The sequence below is a fragment of the Bacillus rossius genome, chromosome 6 (assembly GCF_032445375.1).
Source record: "Bacillus rossius redtenbacheri isolate Brsri chromosome 6, Brsri_v3, whole genome shotgun sequence".
In the NCBI taxonomy this organism is placed as follows: Eukaryota; Metazoa; Arthropoda; class Insecta; order Phasmatodea; family Bacillidae; genus Bacillus; species Bacillus rossius.
This window is the reverse complement of record NC_086334.1, coordinates 3,744,517-3,765,148: the sequence shown is the minus strand read 5'-3', so window position 1 is coordinate 3,765,148 and position 20,632 is coordinate 3,744,517. Positions and strand designations below refer to the sequence as shown.

General features: G+C 42.4%; 1 protein-coding gene and 1 long non-coding RNA gene across 4 annotated transcripts in view; one reads left to right on the top strand and one right to left on the bottom strand.

Annotated features, from left to right (window-relative positions):
- Nucleotides 1-17,477, top strand: part of LOC134532520 (uncharacterized) — a 112,100-nt gene extending 94,623 nt beyond the window's left edge. For all 3 annotated transcript variants that reach the window (XM_063368984.1, XM_063368986.1, XM_063368985.1), the window contains exons 2-6: nt 10,287-10,419; nt 11,304-12,276; nt 13,692-14,056; nt 15,540-15,672; nt 17,013-17,477. In XM_063368984.1, the coding sequence (XP_063225054.1) occupies nt 10,293-10,419; nt 11,304-12,276; nt 13,692-14,056; nt 15,540-15,672; nt 17,013-17,058 (1,644 nt within the window). In that variant the 5' untranslated portion in view covers nt 10,287-10,292 and the 3' untranslated portion in view covers nt 17,059-17,477. The remainder of the gene's footprint in view (nt 1-10,286; nt 10,420-11,303; nt 12,277-13,691; nt 14,057-15,539; nt 15,673-17,012) is intronic.
- Nucleotides 14,293-20,618, bottom strand: LOC134532521 (uncharacterized). Its single transcript, XR_010075149.1, has 2 exons — nt 20,541-20,618; nt 14,293-15,711 (listed from the first exon to the last, which is right to left on the bottom strand). It is a non-coding gene; the product is annotated as an uncharacterized LOC134532521 (long non-coding RNA).
- Between the last annotated feature and the right edge of the window lie 14 nt (nt 20,619-20,632).

The window sequence follows — 20,632 nt, the reverse complement described above, 5'->3', positions numbered from 1 at the left end:
AGCAGTTTTTTGAAGTTATACTTCTAATGCGACTTCCAACAAGGTTGCGTTAAACGTTTAACCCTACCATGTAGAATAACGCTACCATGGGGAATTATTTTGCATGCAATTAAAAACTTATTTTTTAATGATGCCAAAAGATGTATAACTTCTCACGCGCGTACCTAAGTACACGCACCCATTTTTTTATTTTCATTTTTTATTTCATTGATCCCCGAACATATACTCTATTGAGTATCGCTCAGGGACTCTTTGCCTTCACCTCCTGCCTAGGGTCTTCAGCAGGCTGTCATCTGAAGACGTGTGTGTCCAGGCCGAGAGCGCAGTGTCGGGGCACCGGGGCTGGAGGGGGGAGGGGGGGAGGGATGCACTCGTGTCCGGGGGACGTCGTCGCAGGCGGCGGTGAGGCAACGACGGCGGGAAAGTTGCGGGAACAGAGGGAGGTCGCGCGCATGCTTGGTTCATCCGCGGAAGGATACGACATGCGCATGCCGCCGCGTCCGAGCTGAACCGGGCGATGTGGCGTGGTGCATGAATGTAATCCCGAGTTAATGTTCTACCATGCGGCACCTCCCTCCCCCCCTCCCCGTTCAAGGATCAACCGAGGTTAATAGCGACTTGCTGCTACGGACTGTTTTTCCTGTGAAGTAATCAACTTTTATCACCCACAGAATGACTACAACTGTGATTGTAATTGTCAATAGATTCTACATACGAAATGGTCATTGAAAAACGTCCTGATGTGAGTTCTCTGCCTGAACAAATCGAAATTTTCAGTACTAAACGTTAAATAATGAAAGTATTTAAAAAGTTTTGACACGAACATGACGTCTTTTTGTTCCTAACTCTACCTCCCCACCTCCCCCCTCCCCAAACACTTTCAAAGAAAATTCATAAATTCATCTGTCCACAAAGCTAGCACATAGCTTCCTGCATTAAACCCGGGCACACCAGGTGTTGATGTGTTATTACCTGGCAACAGCGATGCGCCAGGACGCGTTGCTTTCGACAGTTCATGTGGAGTTATTGTTTTCCCTGACGTGTTTTGGGCCGGGATGTGAATGTTGGGAAGCCTTTTTACAGACGAGAGAGCCAAACGCCCGATCGTGCATCTTCGGTTTTTTTTTGTTCATTGTAACTCATAACTAATGGTCAATTAGGTCAAGATACGCTACATTATAAATACTTTAAAACATCGTGGACGGTTGATTAGGTTAGGATAGCTACATTAAAGATACTGTGAAATTATGTAAACGGTTTCCTAGCCCTGGATAGCTACATATTAAAAAGTTATTTGCTAAGCAACCATAAAATGATTTTACAGTATTTTTAATGTAGCTATACTTACCTAGTATAACAAACCATCCACAATGTTTTAAAGTATTTATAATGTGGCAAACCTATCCTAATGGACCGCAAAATGTAATGCCACACCGGTGTATACAATGAGATAGAATGGGGGAAAAAAGCGAGCATGAACTTGGGGTGTATCTCTCTCGTCTGTGGAATGAAGGCTTCCCGTGAATGTCTCTGAGAGGGCGCGGCACAGACGCTCAGCAGCGCGGAGCGGCTTGGTTACACTGGCCCGTGTGCGGACCGCAGCCACGGGCCTCTGGGGGGAAGAAGTAGGTCGCCAGGTGCCTCCCCCCTGTCCCCCCTGTACACCCCTCCGGCCGGCGCGGGTCACCAGGCACCAGCCGTCACCAGCCCCCTTCCCCCCTTGCTAGACAGGCACCGCCAGTTGCCATCCGTTCATCAAATATCATCTTGCAAAGCTTCACGTAATGCTTGGGTACGAACGACGACAACCAGGGGCGAACGCAGATTTTGAATTTGGTGAGGCAGAGCGAGAGAGAGAGAGGATAGAACCACTAGCTCTAGGTGTCCGACAGGGGACGCACCACAACGCCGAAATACCACAACGCCGAAATACCACAACGCCGAACGTACAATAACGCCGAAAACCATAACGCCGAAAACCATAACGCCGAATGCCAAATTGACTACAAATGTCATTGCAGGATTGCCACAAAGGTTAGGCTAGGCTAGGTTAGGCTAGCCTAGGTAGGTTAGGTTGTGGTATTTCGGCGTTAAGGGGCCCGCCTCGCCAGGGGTGTATGTGTGTTAGTGAGGCGGGATGGTAAGTGCGACGCTCGCTGGTGCTTATAGCGCGGTGTCTCCTCTGGACTGGCGCGCAGTCTTCTCGTCGTCACAGGACAACTGTGAAATTTGAGCGGTGACCATAACATTATATGGCCGAGAAATGAAGATAAAGGCGTAATGAAAGTCCCTTAAGTGCTTTCAAGAATCTGTACCGGTTGTTTTACGCATAAAAATTACTCTGAAAACATGCGTTTAAGCAATTTTAACTCTTCTAGAAATACAGTTTAAAAACTTAATCCAAAATCAAAAGGACTTTTTGGCCCTCAGCGAACCCTTAAATGCTTTTCGTAAGCAGAGCCCTTTCGGATATCATGAGTTGTTTTGAAATCGCGTTGTTTTTCCTGAAGCTATGCACACCGTATGATTTTATGGGTAGGCGAAACAGACACAAATTCATTCATTTGTTTTACATTTTGCTCGTGCTCCCCGCAGCAACATTTTTCGGCGTTACTGTATTTCGGTGTTGTGGTACACAGCAGTTTTCTAGCTGTCGGCGTTGCGGTCAATTTGGCATTCGGCGTTATGGTATTAGGCGTTATTGTACGTTCGGCGTTGTGGTAACGACCCATTTTTTTTTCTCATTAACTTTCGCTTTTATAGTTTCATTATATAGGTAGTTAAACCTTTCGCTCTGCAAATGGAATGATCCTATAGTCCACGTAGTTGCTCCGGCACCGAATCATAGCGGCGGGTGCGAAAACTATTTGTGATTCGCATCTCCTTGTTCATTCATCTGACGGCAGAACATGACCAATGCCTACGAATACATTGCGGTATGTCTATTTAGCCTATTGTCAAAATCTGTTGCACTATAACTCAGTGATAAGGTGATATTTGCGGAACAACAAAATCAGTCTAGAAAAATGCTCGTTCACATCTAATACATAAATAATATAAAATTAAATTAAACAAATTTATATATGATTACTTTGATATTTACTAAAACTTTTTCTTTATGCTTTAAGTATTTCGATAGTGAGTAATATTTATTTTAAATTAATAAATATTATTTTGGTTAATTAATGTTTCTTTAGAAAAAACATTGGTCGTCTGTAAAGTCTGTTTACGGACGATAGTTTAACGTGACGTCATAACAAAACATTGATGAAATGATTGCATACTTTTATGAATAAAATTGAATCATTTTTATTGAATTATCATTATTTTGTATGGATACAAAGAAGGAGTGAAATGAAATCTACAATTTGATTGATAAATTTAATTTTGCACTCATTAATTCATATATGTTTATTACTTTAACGGAGAGATTATTTTAACTATAACTTTTATACATGTTTGCTATTTAACTTCTTCCAATCTGTGTTATTCTGTTAAGGATAGGATGATGATAGGAAAAGTAGGAAACGAATGGGAGTGTTTCATGGATGATGTGAAGGAAAATGGCTTACCAAACACTAAGATGCAGTCAAAAATAATATATTTGCGCCACGGACTCTGCAGAAATGCTAGGAGGAACGGGTTAGCAAAGAGCAATAAATATGTTACATTGAAATGCATGGCATTTTTATTACGAGTCGAGGTTTGAATTGCGAAAAAATTTCACTTTTATCACAGTCATGTACCGAGTTAACACGCACCCTGTTTTTATTATTATTGCCAAAGAGATGCCTCCCCTCCCCGACGATTCATTTTTATTTGTCTGTAATAATGATGAATTTTTCATATATTATGGCTCGGACATATTTTATTAAAGCAAATCAGCAGTCAGGCCCGCAGCCGGTAAGGAACCAGGTTTGGCCTGTGATGTCCACTACCTCCTTCCAGATACTCAGATAATACTTGAAAGTTAAATAATAACTGACCAAAATATGCTAAACACAAGAGTCAAAAATGAAATATTGTTCAGTAGGCTTATGTGGGAGAGTAGCACTATCATTGTATCACACCCCCCCTCCCCCAATATAAAATAAATAAAATCCTAGATAATTTATTTATTGTTGTTAATAGCACAGAGGCTAACATAATCACATAAAAATAAAACAATAGGTTTCATACACCCAATACTGACAAAATTATAGCATCGTATACATACAAAATCACCTTGGTATACATATATACACCCTGAAGACATAAGAATTACTTAATATTGTCAGTTCTTTATTTATTCTACTTGTGTGATTTTTCCCACCTCTTAGTTCATCGTTAGCCTCCTATTATTTCGTCATTGCTCGAAGCCATTTTGATTGGCGCGTGTCGTTCGCTCTCAAGTCGCGATCAAGTGCTTACCGTTGCGGCCGCTAGGTGCGCCCAACCTTAGTTGCCGTGCGATGAGTGGCGCAACCTGTCGACGAGACGCGGTACTCGGTGGGTTGTCGCGAGTGCGCTTGGTGTTGCCAGACGTACCTAAATTACTGTCTACACGGTACCCAAGAAGATACGCTCGCGTAATGTACCAGAATTTAAGGGAAAATAATTAATAGACAAAAGATACTGGACAATATTCACGTGGAATGGAACACCAATTAGAATCGAAAACAGTCTTTGCCCTGACCGTTACTTACTGAAATTAACCATCCCTTCATATTTGAGAACAGCCTCGGCTACGCTAAATTTCTAAGGATCTCTGGAGAACCACAGGATCAAGTATCAAGTAAACCACCACATTTATATTACAATGATTTTTCACCAACCTTTAACCTGAAAATACCTTTTTTCACATGTGGCTGGACTAAGAGTATTCAACGTTTACATTCTAAACCCCAAACACGCTATTTAAAAACTACACGCGGACTTTAAGCCAATATTGCATTTACACTATAAAATGTTATGTTGTTATGCTATTGTGAGATTTAACAGAACAGTGCATATGTACTTTGTATTAAATAAGAGAGCTATATATTTTTTAAATTCTCTTTTGTGTATGTAACTGATTGACACCTGAACTGAGAACTTCTTGTACCCATAAGTACGTACCCGAATTGTGTGGACTATGGCTGGCTACAATGCCAGGCAATGCCCAAGTTATTTTAGTTTTTTCTTCGGTAGATAGCGCGGTTTGAAAATTGATCCTTATTACGGATTCGCCCGAAACAAAGGTGGGATCCAAACCCGTGGCCTCCTAGACTAAAAGTAATATAGTCTGCCTTTCCCCCACCCCCACAGCCGAGGACGGAAGTGATTGAATTAAATGACTAGCATTTTCGAGCAAGGGAATCTTCTTGCAGCTAGTTTATTTCCCGGAAAAAGAAAGTTGAAACGGGGGTGGAGGGGTGGGAGAAGAGGGTTGAACGAAAATACAGCTTATTTCAAATGGTAGTAATGCAACAGACGCGAAGCCGGAATGTTTTCTCTCGATAACAGCTCAGAAGCACAGGATGGCCACTCAGTGTTATAAATAATTGCAATAATTTTTAAAACAGGAATTACACCTCAGTATTGCAATATCTCGACAAATTTTTGTCACAGTTATATTGATAAATGAAAAAAAAATCTATAGTCTCGCCAATATGTCATCCTAATCTACTCTCGTTGGTTGTTGCTCTATGTGTCCGTCACATAAATAAAATATACGTTCTTTAAATTATTCATGTAATGGGAATTTTGGTATAATACAATTTCTAGGACATAACGCCATTGAAGTTTTGCACTGTTTATCATGGGAAAAAAAAAAATCAAAATTCGTAATTGCTGCGTTGTCAAAGTTTTGTTGTTCGTGTGCATTTTATGTTATTGTCGAAACTGTCACGTCTATGTTAGCCCATTGTGTTCGTATGTGCTGTTTGATTTTTAAGTGTGAATGTGTTCATCTGTGCTGCCGTTGTGTTCATAATAACCAGTTCAGGTTCATTGCTGGGTTTATCTGTTTGACATCAGCTGATTTAGGGTTTCTTTCTGTGGGTTTATGTTTTCATTTATATTTCTTAATTTGCACTTATGAATTTTTCCTATGGAAACGGTGCAAAACTGCAGTGACGCATGTCCAAGAAATTGTATTAGATCAGAAATATTAAAAAAAATTGGTGTCTGTAAAGTCGGTTTACGGACGATAGTTTAACGTGACAACGTCATAACAAAACATTGATGAAATGATTGCATACTTTTATGCATAAAATTGAATAATTTTTATTGAATTATCACTATTTTGTATGGATACAAAGAAGGAGTGAAATGAAATCTACAATTTAATTGATAAATTTACTTTTATTTGCACTCATTAATTCAAATATGTTTATTACTTTAACGAACATAGTATTTTAATTATAACTTTTATACATGTTTGCTATTTAACTTCTTCCAATCTGTGTTATTCTGTTAAGGATAGGACGATGATAGGAAAAGTAGGAAACGAATGGGAGTGTTTCAAGTTCAATGTGTTTCGAAAAAGTCAAATCGATGGTTGTTCCAATCGAGTGGAAGAGAGACAGATGCGGCGCAAGCGTACAATGAGCGTAACGAGACAATGTGCGCAACAGGACACTTTCGTGCGTGCAGCCGGCGTTCATCGATTTATTAGACGTTGTCACGTCAAAAATACGTTAATGTCCCTCTTGTGCACACGACCGTCATATCCGCTGTTGTGAATCAGCAGGTTGGAACACATGGCGGTCAAGTCTGGTGCGCACGAACTGCTGTTAATGTTACTGCTGGGCGCCAGCGGAACGGCCCGTGCTCGCTGTGATTGGCGGAAGGCCGGCCCGAGACCAGTGATGCCAACTTCTACGGAGTGTTCCCCCTATGACCCACTTCAAATACTTCTAGATTTCGATTGAAAACCCCTAAAGTTTTCACTCTACACCCTGTTCGAGAGCTAAAATTATTTTCTCTTGAACCTTACATGACCTTATTTTTCTGACCAAACAGAGCATAATAATTTTGAAAAATAACATTCAGTATCCACAAATTTAATACGAATAGAATTTATGTTTAAAGAATACATGTTTACTAACCCTGAAGTTCTGGATCGGTCTCCCAACATTTCAATTAATTTTGCTGATATTTTTTTTTTGCCAATCTGGAAAAGATTTGAACGCGAATAATTAATTAATATTATTATTATTTTTATTCCTTGGCACCACAAAAAAACATAAACGACTTACTTTGCATTCCAATAAAATTCAGTGGTACACAACAAACGGACACATCCTCAACCAGACAACTTAACAAAGTGAAAACGTTGAACGGTAAAAAGTAAAAACGTAATTCTCTTGACCAGCAAGTTGTTGTTGGTCGCAGTGCGAAATTCAGCCACCAGCGCCACTTGTGTTGCTGTTTTTTCTTCTTTTCAAGATATACACTTTAATTTCACACCCTCAAAAAAATTTCTTAAATAATGTACCCGCAAAAAAAAAAAACATTACATCGTGGTTCCCCCTAAATTTGGGTGTAAAACCCCCCAGTTGGCACCCCTGAGTGGCCGGGACTGGCCGCTGACCGGGGTCGCGCCCTGCTGGCCATGTGTGTCGCGGCTCGCGTGCCCGGCCAATGGGCGGCCGCTGCCAACAGCTGCAGATGCAGCTGCAATCTCACGAGATCTCCTGGCGTTCCAGATCCCAGCACTCTTCTCACATGCCGCTGTTTCCCGAGTGTTTGAATAACAACAGCCAACCTTTATATTTGTTTCAGTTTGATTTATGACCACTTCGCCGCTACCCTACTGCTTGAATCTGTGTGTGAGTGTGCGAGTGACTGGTTTTAATGTAGTAGGTAGCACCTATTTCCCCCCATCACCCGGTTTTGATACTATTTGCTGTATGTTTAATTACTTTCCTTTTTATGTATGTCTATGCTTAATTTTTAATTACTTTAAATTAGTTATGGTTGAATCTTTTGTAATAGTTAATATTTGAACATTGAGTTAAAATTTTAATTTGTTCTCTTAATATTTAGTTAACATCTGCTTATATCATGCTTAATTTTTAATATTCCACTATTTGATGTAATTAAAGTGGTTAAGTGTAAGAAAAGGCGTACGGCCTTAACTTCGCCACCAATAAAGAGATAAATAAATAAATAATTTTTTTCACACGGACCGGGGGGGACCCTTCTTTTCCCCTTGCCCTTCGTTAAATACGCGCTTGAATATGCTAATTGTAGTAAATAATATTAATCGCTAAGTAATTTACCGTAAAAATTTCCAATGCGTTGTACTTTCGCAGAAAAACTCAAATCTAACAACTGTTTTGTTCAAGCTTAACCAAATAACAAAAGAAATGAGCCAAATGTACGGAACATACGAGCATAGGTAACCACTTTTTTTAGCTTCAAAGTTTTTCACATGTACTGTTGTACAATGGTAACGTAAAACTTTGCAAGTGGTATAAATAGTTCGTAATAAAGGATAAATACTAATCACTACACGTGTGCACAGACGACAACATAGAGGGATTGAACTATTATCTTAGTATGACAGCATCTTTTAAATAATGTGAATCTATGTTGATATTGGGGTAAAAAAGGAAGGAAAAAAAACCCGGAAGAAACACGTGACTACATTTCACACTCGTATCACTACGTATCTGTACTTGAGTGCAGCGACTATTCGGGGTGTATTGGGCAACAAGACGTCTTGCTGAGTTGGGTATCCTTCAAGACCGCCTCGTTCTGCGTGGGGAAGCCTTCATTTCACAGACGAGAGAGCCACACCCGACGTTCATGCTCGCTTTTTTTTTTTTTCGTTCTATCATTGTATAAACCGGTGTGGCATTAAATTTTGCAGTCGATTAGGATAGGTTAGCTAAATTATAAATACTTTAAAACATTGTGTATGGTTGGTTATGAATCATTTTATGGTTGCTTGGCAAATAACTTTTTTTATATGATTTCACAGTATCTTTAATGTAGCTATCCTAACCAAATCAGCCGTCCGCAATGTTTTAAAGTATTTATAATGTAGCTAACCTAACCTTTTACAATGAACAAAAAAAACCGAAGATGCACGATCGGACGTTTGGCTCTCTCGTCTGTGTAAAGAAGTCTTCCCTTCTGCGTGAACAACAGCCGCACTTGGAGCTGATAATTAAGAGCGTAGCATTTTTTTTACGATGTGTGCACAAAGTGCAATGCATATTGAAAGAATGAAAAAAGGCTACATACAAATAAAAATTATATATGTGTTTTTATATAATATACTTTAGTGCTTGATACTGAATACTGGTCCATATTATATCTATTATAATATATATAATATATATTATTATATATATATATATAATAATAATATATATTATATATATATATATATATATATATATATATATATAAAAATTTACTGTTTATATTAGTGACTGAAATTGTGTTCATTAACTTTTTCAAGTGTTTTTATATTGGTTATGTTTCCGTATGTATAATTCATTTGCAATAGAAGTTATTATTTAATAAATAATTAAATTAAATCAAACATTGAGCATATTTATTGATTTTCATTATTAACTGAAATTTTTCTCGATTACTTTACTAAATTTAATTATTAATATTGAATGCTGAGAATTATTTTAAAAATTTTAATTTGATTGAATTTATACTTTACCAACCAAACGGTCCTTTTATTATTCTCGTGATAACGTGTTATAAATCGATGAACGCCGGCTGCACGCACGATAAAGCATGACTCATTGTCACGTTCCGCCTGAGCCGAGCGTGCAAGAACCAGCCAACCACCGTGCGAAAAAATCTTCCATAATATCAAACAGGTTAAAGCGGGCTTTTTAAAAGCAGCAATTAAATATTTTTGAATTATTTGTCCAATTTCGTCATTTCAAATTAACAATTTATTGACATTGATTTGATTTCAGTTTATTTATGTAACTAATTGTTCTTAATTATATTTAAACAAATTATTTAAATTAAATTTGCAAAAACTGCAAAATAATATTTGAAAATTAAAAAGTATGCAATTTTTCATCAATGTTTTCTTATGACATTATCACGTAAAATTATCGTCCATAAATCGACTTTACAGACAACCCCCGTTTTTTTATTTGACTTAATTATTTGCATGCAAAATGAAAGTTCGTTTTTTTTTTTTACTACGCCAACTAAGTATGACTTGTAAGGCTCGGGTGTTTGAACAGTGGTGCACTGGGTAAAAGGTGAAGGGTCCCTGTGTGTCCAGCGGTGTGCTGAAGGGTGTGCCGGTGGTGAAGGGTGTGCCGGTGTGCCGACAGACCGCCATGCGGCTGTGGAAGCGACGCTGCTCGGACCCCAGCCCGCAGCTGGTGAGCCTGTCGCCGCTCAGCCAGGACGAGCCACCACCCGAGCCGCCGCCCGCCGAGGCCCAGCCCCGCCCCGCTCGCAAAGGTGATTCCCCCCCTGCCCTGCCATGCCCCGCCCGCAAAGGTGATTCCCCCCTGCCCTGCCATGCCCCGCCCGCAAAGGTGATTCCTGCCCTGCCATGCCCCGCCCACAAAGGTGATTCCTCCCCTGCCCTGCCACGCCCCTCCCGCAAAGGTGATTCCCCCCCCCTGCCCAGCCATGCCCCGCCCGCAAGGAGATTCCCCCCCCCTGCCTAGCCACGCCCGCAAAGGTGTTTCCCCCCTGCCATGCCATGCCCCGCCCGCAAAGGTGATTTAGGTGATTCCCCCCCCTGTCCTGCCACGCCCCTCCCGCAAAGGTGTTTCCTGCCCTGCCATTCCCCGCCTGCGCGGCCCTGAGACGGGTAAACTTTCTGTACAGTTCACAGTTTCCTTCTCATTACGTGTGGGCTGTGCACTTGGGTCGGTTACAACATACGGGCCCCCTGACAACATTGCAATTTTAACACTGCGTGGTTAGTTACCTAGTTAATTTACTTAATAAAACTCGGACACTGACAAGACAACACACAGCTTAAACTTGCGGGTCTAGCAGCATTAAAATTTGCATAGGAGTTCCTTATGTAACGTAGGTGAGCAGTAAGAAAGGATGTTTGAAAATTCATTCCTTAAGAGGGTGAAATAGAGGATGAAAGTTTGGGAAATCCCATCGGACACACAGCTCGTTCCTAATAAATCAATTCCATTGTGTTTATAAAATTATGTATTCCTACCCTAGTTACCTAAGTTTTTTAATATGTATTTAGAATTGCATCATACTACATTTACCTGCAGAATAACAGATTCAGTTAGTTAATATAGAGATAAGTAATAAAGATAAAACAGTGAGATGCTCGAGCCGTCATGTGACGGTGGTACCGGGTGTTGCAGGGCTGGCCACGTGGGGCAAGAAGGTGGGGCGACGCTGGGAGCAGCTGAAGCGCAGCGACTCCTCGGAGCTGCTGGCGGTGACTCCGGGCCGCCGCCGCCACTGGTCGCCCAACAAGGCCGCCCCCGAGGGCACGCAGGCCGGCCGCCCGCGCCGCATCTCGCGGGTCGAGTCGCTGCGCAACCTGTTCGCGCGCTCCGGGGGCGACGCCCCGCGCCCCGCGGCCGACAAGCGGACCGGCGCGGAGGCGAGCGAGGAGTGTCGCAAGGGCCTCGCCGACCTGTACCGCCTCGAGGAGGCCCAGCAGAGGGCCGTGGAGGGCCTGCTCCAAGAGGCCGGCGGCCCGGGGACCTGTGAGGACCTGCTGGCCACCCTGAGGACTCTGCCCGTGCTGGCGGAGGAGACCCCCAGGCACGGCCGCCGGCGCCAGAGGGCCGTGTCCGCCGGCTGCGACGACCTGGGCGAGCTCTGCGCCCTCCTCGGCCACCTGCTGGCGCGCTCCGACGAGAGCGGCTACGAGAGCGACTCCACGCGCGCCGGCTCCGACTCCCCGCGCGGCTCCATCAAGTCCTCGGCCTCCGGGGTGCAGCCCCGCCGCGGGGTCGCGCCCTGCCCCGGCGAGGAGGACATCGGCGCCATCACGGAGGAGGAGTCCCCGGACACGTCCGACGACAGCCTCCAGGGCGACTGCCCCCGGCGCCCCAGGGCCGCCGTCGACGACAAGCCGTCCTTCTCGCGCAAGAGGAACACCGGCATCCGGAGGGGCGACGTGAAGAGCGCGGGGCTGGCGGTGTCGCGGCGCCCGCGGCCCGAGGGGGAGGGGGGCGGAGCCCCGGGCGCGGGGTCCGAGCCGGCGGGGCAGAGGCCGGGGGAGGGCGCCGGCGACCCGGGGCTGCACGTCGAGAGGAAGGACGCGCTGTCCAGGTCTGCGGGCTACGCGGTCGCCTCCGTGGAGCCCGGAGGACTGGCTCACAGGTGAGGTCTGGGCGCCACAATCCTCCCGCAGTTTGCAGTGGTCTCTTACTCCGCAAGTGATTGTGTGTAGCCGGTAGATACCAGCACATTTTGTATGTCTGAAAATAGAACCTTGAGCACCAAGCCCCACTTGAAAAATGTTGTTTAATTATTTTGAGTAATTCGTAGGGCCACATCTTGAAATATAATATTGAAAAACCTTATCATGAGCAATTAAGATTTAAGTGCTCATAAACCACTAACTACAGTGATTAGACGTGTGTGGTCTTAAACATGTTAGGACAGAGTTATTTGAAGAGAAAAAAAATATTTTTTGCGTAATCCAATTAGTTGTTTTGGTCATTTACTTGACTTAAGAATTTCATGATAATGTTTTCAAAATTGATCCATTAGAAGCGGCAATAACAAGGGAGTGTTTTTTTTTTAAATTAGGCAGTAGGCTGCTACATCGACTCCACAAAAATCCTGTGGGCAGCACTTAGTTGGAGCACCAGACCACAGCTTACTCCCACCTTTGATTTACCATGGCTTCAAACTATTTCTGAACTAAAGTTGGCAAATTACGCCACTATGGAGATGAATAGGATCTATTTCAGTGTGCTCCAGAAGCATATGATGTTGAACTTGGAGTAGTGATTATAGCAATCTTCACTTTAAGTTACCCAGATATAACACTGTCTCACTTGGTTGTAACATCCGAGAGGTTATAGCAACCTTTTAAAAGTTTATCATCACACCCTTTTAAAGTGATCTCACACCCTTTTTACAATGTTATCTTTAAACCGTTTTTACGAGGCTATCATTACAACCTTTTTTACAGTGTTATCATTGAACCCTTTTTATGAGGCTATCATTACACTTTATTTACAGTGTTTAGCATCTCACCCTTTTAAAATATTACACCCTTTTTACAAGGCTATCATTAAACCTTTTTTACAGTGTTATCATTCAACTCTTTTTAGGCTATATAATCACAACCTTTTTACAGTGTTATCATTAAACCCTTTTTACGAGGCTATCGTTACAACCTTTTTACAGTTTTGTCATTAAACCCTTTTTACGAGGCTATCATTACACCATTTTACACTGTTATCATTAAACCCTTTTTACGAGGCTATCATTACAACCTTTTTTACAGTGTTATCATAGAACCCTTTCTTACGAGGCTATCATTAAACCCTTTTTACAGTGTTATCATTAAACCCTTTCTTATGAGGCTATTCTTACACCCTTTTTACATTGTTATCATTAAACCCTTTCTTATGAGGCTACCATTACACATTTTTTATATCACAGTCTTTTAAAATATCACACCCATTGTTACGAGGCTATCATTACACCCTTTCACGAGGTGATCCAGTGAAGATGTATGTCCAGCGCCATCGAGGACTGTATAGCGAGGCGGGTGGTTGCAGGGACGGGCGCCTGCAGGCCGGCCCCGAGGCGCTGGCGGCGAGCGGGCGGCGCCTGCGCGGCCTCGCGCCGGGAGACGACGCCAAGGCGCTCACGGGCATGAGGAAGTTCTCCCAACAGCTGGAGCAGACGGCGCCGCGACGCCGCAGCTGCGCCCTGGCGGCGGGGGCGGGGGGCACCCTGCCGCGCCGCCCCAAGTCCCAGGGCCTGGCCATGTTCTCGGTGGCCTTCCGCAAGGGTCCGGGCCACAAGTCGCTGGGCTTCAGCGTGGTGGGCGGCCGGGACTCGCCCAAGGGCAGCATGGGCATCTTCGTGAAGACCGTGTTCCGGTCGGGCCAGGCCGCCGAGGAGGGGAGCCTCAGGGAAGGTGCGTGCCCTCCAGCTGTCTCTACTACTTGTGTGGATGTGATCATTTGACATTTATTGTTCTTTTTTGACAATATCTAATGTATGTATGTATTTAACACAGGGTTTAACAACCGGTGGTACAAGGCAATATTGCCGTTGGAATGCAATCAAATTCTGACATAAATTTTTTGCATTAGAATTAATGTCTATGATTATTTATTTTTTCAGAGTTGTGTACTATAAATGAAACTGCAATTTTGCAATAGGCATTTTTTTTTTAATTTCTAAAATAACCGTAGTTTATATATTAATATCTAAAACTAAAAGATTAAGTAGGCCTAGTGGTGCGCCAATGTTTCTGAAAATGTTGAGTGGTATGGAGTTGCTAAGACGTCGGGAACCCCTGTTTTAACGGATCAGTGAATGAAATAATGGGCGAACGTAGGGGAAAGACGTTGATGGGGGTGATATATCCCACCAACTTAAAGAAAATTTTTTTAAAGCTAACAGCAAAAATGAAATTCAGCATAATGCTCCTGCAGTCAATAAATACCTCAGCTCTCAAAGCACATTACTTGCACTTGGTTCTCAGATACTTGTATTAAATTAAACATTGCGCAATGAGTCGTCTATCCTAGTCTTCTTCAGCATCAATAAAAATTGTTTGTTCTTTGTATTTCATATTGGTTGGTTTTCATCTCGCTTTCAACACATGGAAACTAGTTATCATGAAAACTTCAAAATTTGCATGCATTTACTTATGCTCATTAATTTCCCCATTCATACATAGCCTACATGGGTAGTGAATTTCAAACTCGTAGAAAAGAATATAATTTACCTCCAATGGCAGAGGCACCAGGGGCTCAGCTTAGTTTGAATTTTTTTTTTTAATTCTTCTGTTTACCCTGATAAGACATAAATTATAGAGACCTGCAAAATTTGCGGATTCAATGACCTCCAGGATAGACTCTACTACACTCTACACACTCGGGCAAATGCCACCTGTTCATTGGCTGCTGACTTGTGAGTCGTCTCGACCGAGTGTCTGTGATTCGACACTTCTTTGAGCGAGGGTCTCTAATTGGCCCTCATTACTCCAGATTAACAGTGAACCAATTGCAGAAGCAGCGCTAAGGTATAATTATTTGAATTGTAGCATATCACGAAATGAATCCGCGAATTTTGCAATTCTCTAATTATAAGTACTTATATTGTTAACAGTATTGATAGGAACCCTTTCAGGTAATGTGATGCAAACAGACCACACCGATAACATTTACGGTGACAGAAAAGATTAAAGATTGTATTTAATTCTGGGAATTCGTAAAGTTGTACGTTTGATAATGGGAGAGCAGCCCGACGAAACATATTAGCCCCATGCCGTCGGTTTCTCTCGATGGCCTCTGCCAGTGGTGATGTTCGGAGCCGCGGTTGAGCGCTCGGTGAGGAGGAAGACAGCGGGAGCTGGGGAACGTCTGCAGCGTCGCCGTGTGTTGTCGCAGGGGACGAGGTCCTGGCAGTGAACGGCTGCCCCCTGCAGGGCCTGACGCATGCGGAGGCCATCAACCTCTTCAAGAACATCAAGTGTGGCGACGTGGTGGTGCAGGTCGGCCGCAGGGACCCTCAGCAGCGCAGGTGACCGTGCGTCCGACTGCGTGTTTCCCGGGGGGACATCTGTCAGCATTGTGCACCAAATATTACAAGAGCTCTTAATAAGTTTAGACCATTATTTCAACTTGGTACACGTTAACTATTACTGTACAGTATTGTCTACAAAAAAATATTAAAATATTTTTTTGAAGTGTGACTAAAATATAAAAAAAGACCTTCATATTAAACATTTCATGGGGAAGGGGGGATGTATTCTGATTTATGCAATATTTTGAGTATTAATCAGGGGTGGACACAGCAGGATGCTCGGGGCTTGTCTGAAAAGTTCCCGATATCCGCATGGAGATGGCAGCACTCTTGCCAACGAAGATTGAAGAATGTTTGTTGCTCATGCTTTGGAATGTACTCTCTGAAATTTCAGCCATTTGGGATGTGCATTAATTTTTTTAACATTTGTTTGCAGGAGTCGATGCATACGTTTTTGTGAAAATGGAAAAAAAATTTGATATTGAGTTATTGAATATTTGTTTTTGAAAGGCAATACGCCTACGCTAAAATAACGTATTGGGACTCTGCACCATCATATACCATAATAATGTTTTGGCTGTTGAATTCAAACATGGCTGTACCAGTTCGGGTGAAGAACTTTTGCAACACCAAAAACTGCAAAGGGGGAATCTACTCCAAAAAAAGGCAAAGACTGTTACTTTGGCCGGGAAAGTGGGATAGTCATACAATTTACTTAATGAATTATATTGAAAAGAAAAAAAAACATGACATGTGCATACCACACATAATTACTTGACAAGCTGAAGGCAGAAATTGCAGAAAAAAGTTTAATTTGCAGAAACAAAAAAAAATTTGTTTCGCCAAGACAATGCACCAGCTCACATCTCAGAGTTTGGTATGGCGAAAATCTGTTGCGGTTTGAACTGCTTGACTACCCTCCTTACCAGATATATTTTGCAGAGACTCATGCAAACAATTGTTAAAATACAACTGTGCGTCCTAAATGGCACACAATTTATACATGTTTCATTTGGGACTTGAGAAATATTTTGGGGTTGGAAGGGGAGAAGGGAGAGGCATAGATGATTTGATTCCTCATGGAAGCAGCAAATTTTAAATTCCTACTCTTTTTTGGAATGGTTGTGCTATCAGTTTTAATAAGTTAGTATGTAAACAGTATCCCAGTAAACGTTCCCATTAATGTTTAAGATGCCTTAAAAAAATATTTTTAAATAATAAGTTCTCACCTAGGAAAATCTCATTTAAAATAACTGATAAAATGGTTTTTATCATAAATTAACTGTTTACATAATAAATTACAATCGCCTTCACTGCCATGAATGTGTTACTTCCAGAGCCAGCAAGTCGAAATCCTGCGACGACCTCGACAAATTCAACTGACCTCCATCGGCGGTGCACGTTCCCCGGGGACTGAGCGCTCTGTTACCTCGGCTAGGCTGCAAACAGCTTGGATTTCCGAGGAGGAAACGTCAATCAGTTTTGCAGCTTCTTTGGCGCGCAACATGCGTTGTGCCGATAGCCACCACGGATATGGTTATGCATGTTGACAAGCGCATCCCGTAGCGCTATCTGTGTTTTTGTCGTGCGGAGCCATTCTGTTCTAATACCATTTTCATCCAGGCAATATGTTGGTTTTATATGACATCAATATGGTGAATAGTATTTTTTTTTATATAACTTCTTGATTTACTCTGTATTTTATATATGTACTTAAATCATGCTTAAAATGGTTCTACACATGATTATATAGGATTCTAAGTATTCATTTACTTCTTTATGCATATACTATTTTATAAGTGTCTACACACAATGTTCCTACACAGTTCACGTGCAAAATTAATTTAACTAAACCAGCATTCTTCAGTATGAACTTGTAGTGTGTTTTTTTGTAGCATTGGGTGCAAAAAAATATGGTGCATCAAAACAGACTGCTACAGAGTTTACCTAATAATCATAAACCAAATGGTGGTTATAGTTGCTAAATATTTTGTAGTTTTGATACAGTTGTGTTATGATTGTGCTTGTATTGTAGTTCATGTGCTTTATTATTGTATATTTTGTACTTTAAGTGAAACAGAATTTGATGAAAATAAATATGATTGCTATTTAAAAGATCGTGAACAAGTTTGTTTGTCAAGCTGCAAGGTTATCCTGTATACCTAGGAAGTGTTGTGTAAAAATACCCTTAAATTATGCTACAAATACCCCACGAGTCAGCTGATCCTGTACATTCGAAACCTGTCCATGTGCTGGATAGTGCTGCGACTGAAAGCGAAGGGGATCAGGTCTCCGGCTCAAAAACCAGCCAAGGTGCGCAGGGATCTCAGTCAAGAAATGTTACATAAAGAAAAAAAAGAACCATGGCCATTAAGTATCAATGAGGAACTAAAGATGCTGGAGCTACCCGTAACAGCGTCAGACCCAGATGGTGGCCGGAGCTGGACTGCATGCATTAACTCTGTGGTGTTACTTCTGCGCGTACGGAGCGCAAGTGAAATCGTGAAATAAACTTATTTTAAAATATAGTGGCCAGTCTGTTTTAAACATATGTATGCTGAAAAACACGTACACACTTTACATCTCAGTCTTGCATTTCGTTAAAGCTATCTCAGTGCCCAGGGAAGTACAACGTCGGACATGACCTTATGGATAAGCCTGGGTGAAGGCCGCCTTCACGCTCTCCCGGGGCAGCCGGATCAAGGTGCCATCTCCCTCGGCAGTCTCAGGTTATAGGCTGTCTCTTAACATTTAGGCTCAGCAGGTGGGGACTCGTACCTCATGCAGTTTACCATCAATTTATTCAGCACCGGCCCTATGACAGTTTTCCAACTGGCTTGGGGCTTTTTTTGGCTCTTCCACCCACACTCGAACTCTACATTGGCCAGGGACATGTCGTGGCCATATCCATCTAGGGTGGGGGAGGGTGGTTCTACTGCCTCTTAGCCTGCCTCCCAACAGAGGGCCTACCTCGTCACCGTCTGTGTGCAGCTCTGGTGTGTCCGTTACATCTGGATCCGCACCTTTGTGAGTCATCCCCATCCGCGTCGTCTCAGGGTGGTCGGTACAGTATTGCCTACCGTGCTACATGTTTTTCTTGGTGCGTCGGGATCTGAGGTGTGTCGAGCAGGATGACGCATGGCCCAGGGTGTTACATCTGTATCAATCTTAGTGTTCGCATTGCTCAGTGGTGACACTAGTGCCTGGTACCGCCTACCGGTCTCAGAGTGGTTGTGGAACCCACGTCGGTGTCTCTGACCCAAGGGTCGCAGTGAACAGGAGATGCCTGGCGGGGGGCGGTGCTTCCGTCCTTTTTCATGCTACTTTGCTGCTTGGTCCTCAAGAAAAGTGGTCTTCCAGGTGATGTCTTGGTGGATTGTCTGTAGTTGGCACTCGCCCAGCCGTGCCAAGTATGTACTGCGACCCAGTCATCTTGGTACGTGTGGTGTTCTACCCTATCCACCTCAGTCGGTTAGGTTAACCGCTTGTGGGGTGGACACAACAGGGAAGCTCCAGGACCTTAGGCTCAATGGCACTGCTTTGTATGTGTAGAGGTATACAAGTAGGGAGAATATGCCGACTGGCTCATCACGTGGCTCTTACAACCAACAGGACACCACAAATATTTATTAAATTAAATTACTAAGGGAACTGATTTTACATGAAATGACAACAGGTTGAGTACATGCAACGTTACTGAGTGCAATGGCACAGTGGTCCAGTCCACTGAGGACTCAGTCCTGCACAGTGGTTTCGCTGTGCGTTGGGAGAGAGGTAAGTCCTCGCATAGACAAGTTTTGGTTGCAGCTCTGGTGGCGGGTGAGTCATTGTGGCATGATGTGTTGTGTTGTTAACTATATAGTAATCAGTTAACACAAAATGTGTGAAGGACTTCCACACGGAACTATTTAAGTCCCTAACTTGTGTCTCGGGAGCACAAAATGGGTGCAAGCGCTAGCACAAAGCGGTGACATAAAAAAATAATGTGAGCAAGTCTTTAATTGAAATAGCTTAAAAAATTAGTGTAAATCAATACAGAGCATTAGCCTTATTCTCTTGAATTATAATTTTAGTGATAAAGGTTTAAATCTGTAACTGATGTTGATGCCGGCAGTGTCAGCATGTTGCAATTCTATGTCACGTTACTAGTTGATTGGTACCCGGAATTCAAATACTGCCCGAGGCAGAACGTCAGTATATATTTCTGACCTCTATAAATTTTGTAGCCAGTGGTGGTTTAAAATATATTAGAATAATTGAAATTAATGAATGTATTTAATTTGTTATTCTATCAGGGCCGGTGCAAGGTAAATTGGCGCCCTAGGCGAAAAACCTATATTGCCGCCCCTCCCCCCTCCCCCCCCCCGGGCCGTACACCCCAAAAAAAAATTTTCCTTGCCTCAAAATACATCATGTAAGCCTAAGATTTTGTCAACAATCAAATGTAAGCAGGCTTGTGTTTTTTTTTTACTTATTACAAATCACGGGTCTCCGTGGACCTTAAATAATTACTTATATAAATATAAACATTCCAAACTGTTACAAAAATCCATTTTCATCTAGTTTCAATAATCGTTACACATATTATATCAGCTGTTATGTGTCGTGTTGCGCCGCCCCCAGCTACTTGGCGCCCTAGGCGGTTGCCTGGTTCGCATATATGGACGCGCCGGCCCTGAATTCTATTAAAATATGTGGGTATATTATAACTTTGAAAATATATTTGTGTTAACCAATAGATACAAAAAAAAAACATCGTAGATGCAATAAAATGAAAATTGCTGAACTACATATAATAAATGACATGCAATACGTCACACCACATTTTAGGGTTGCCCATCGTATATTTTACCACCAGTACCTACCCATTCGTTACTAAATACGCCAAATTCGTGTGCAGAAATCGTAGAAGGTATGCTCTACGCCAAAAAAATCATAAAAAATATTAATTGTCGAT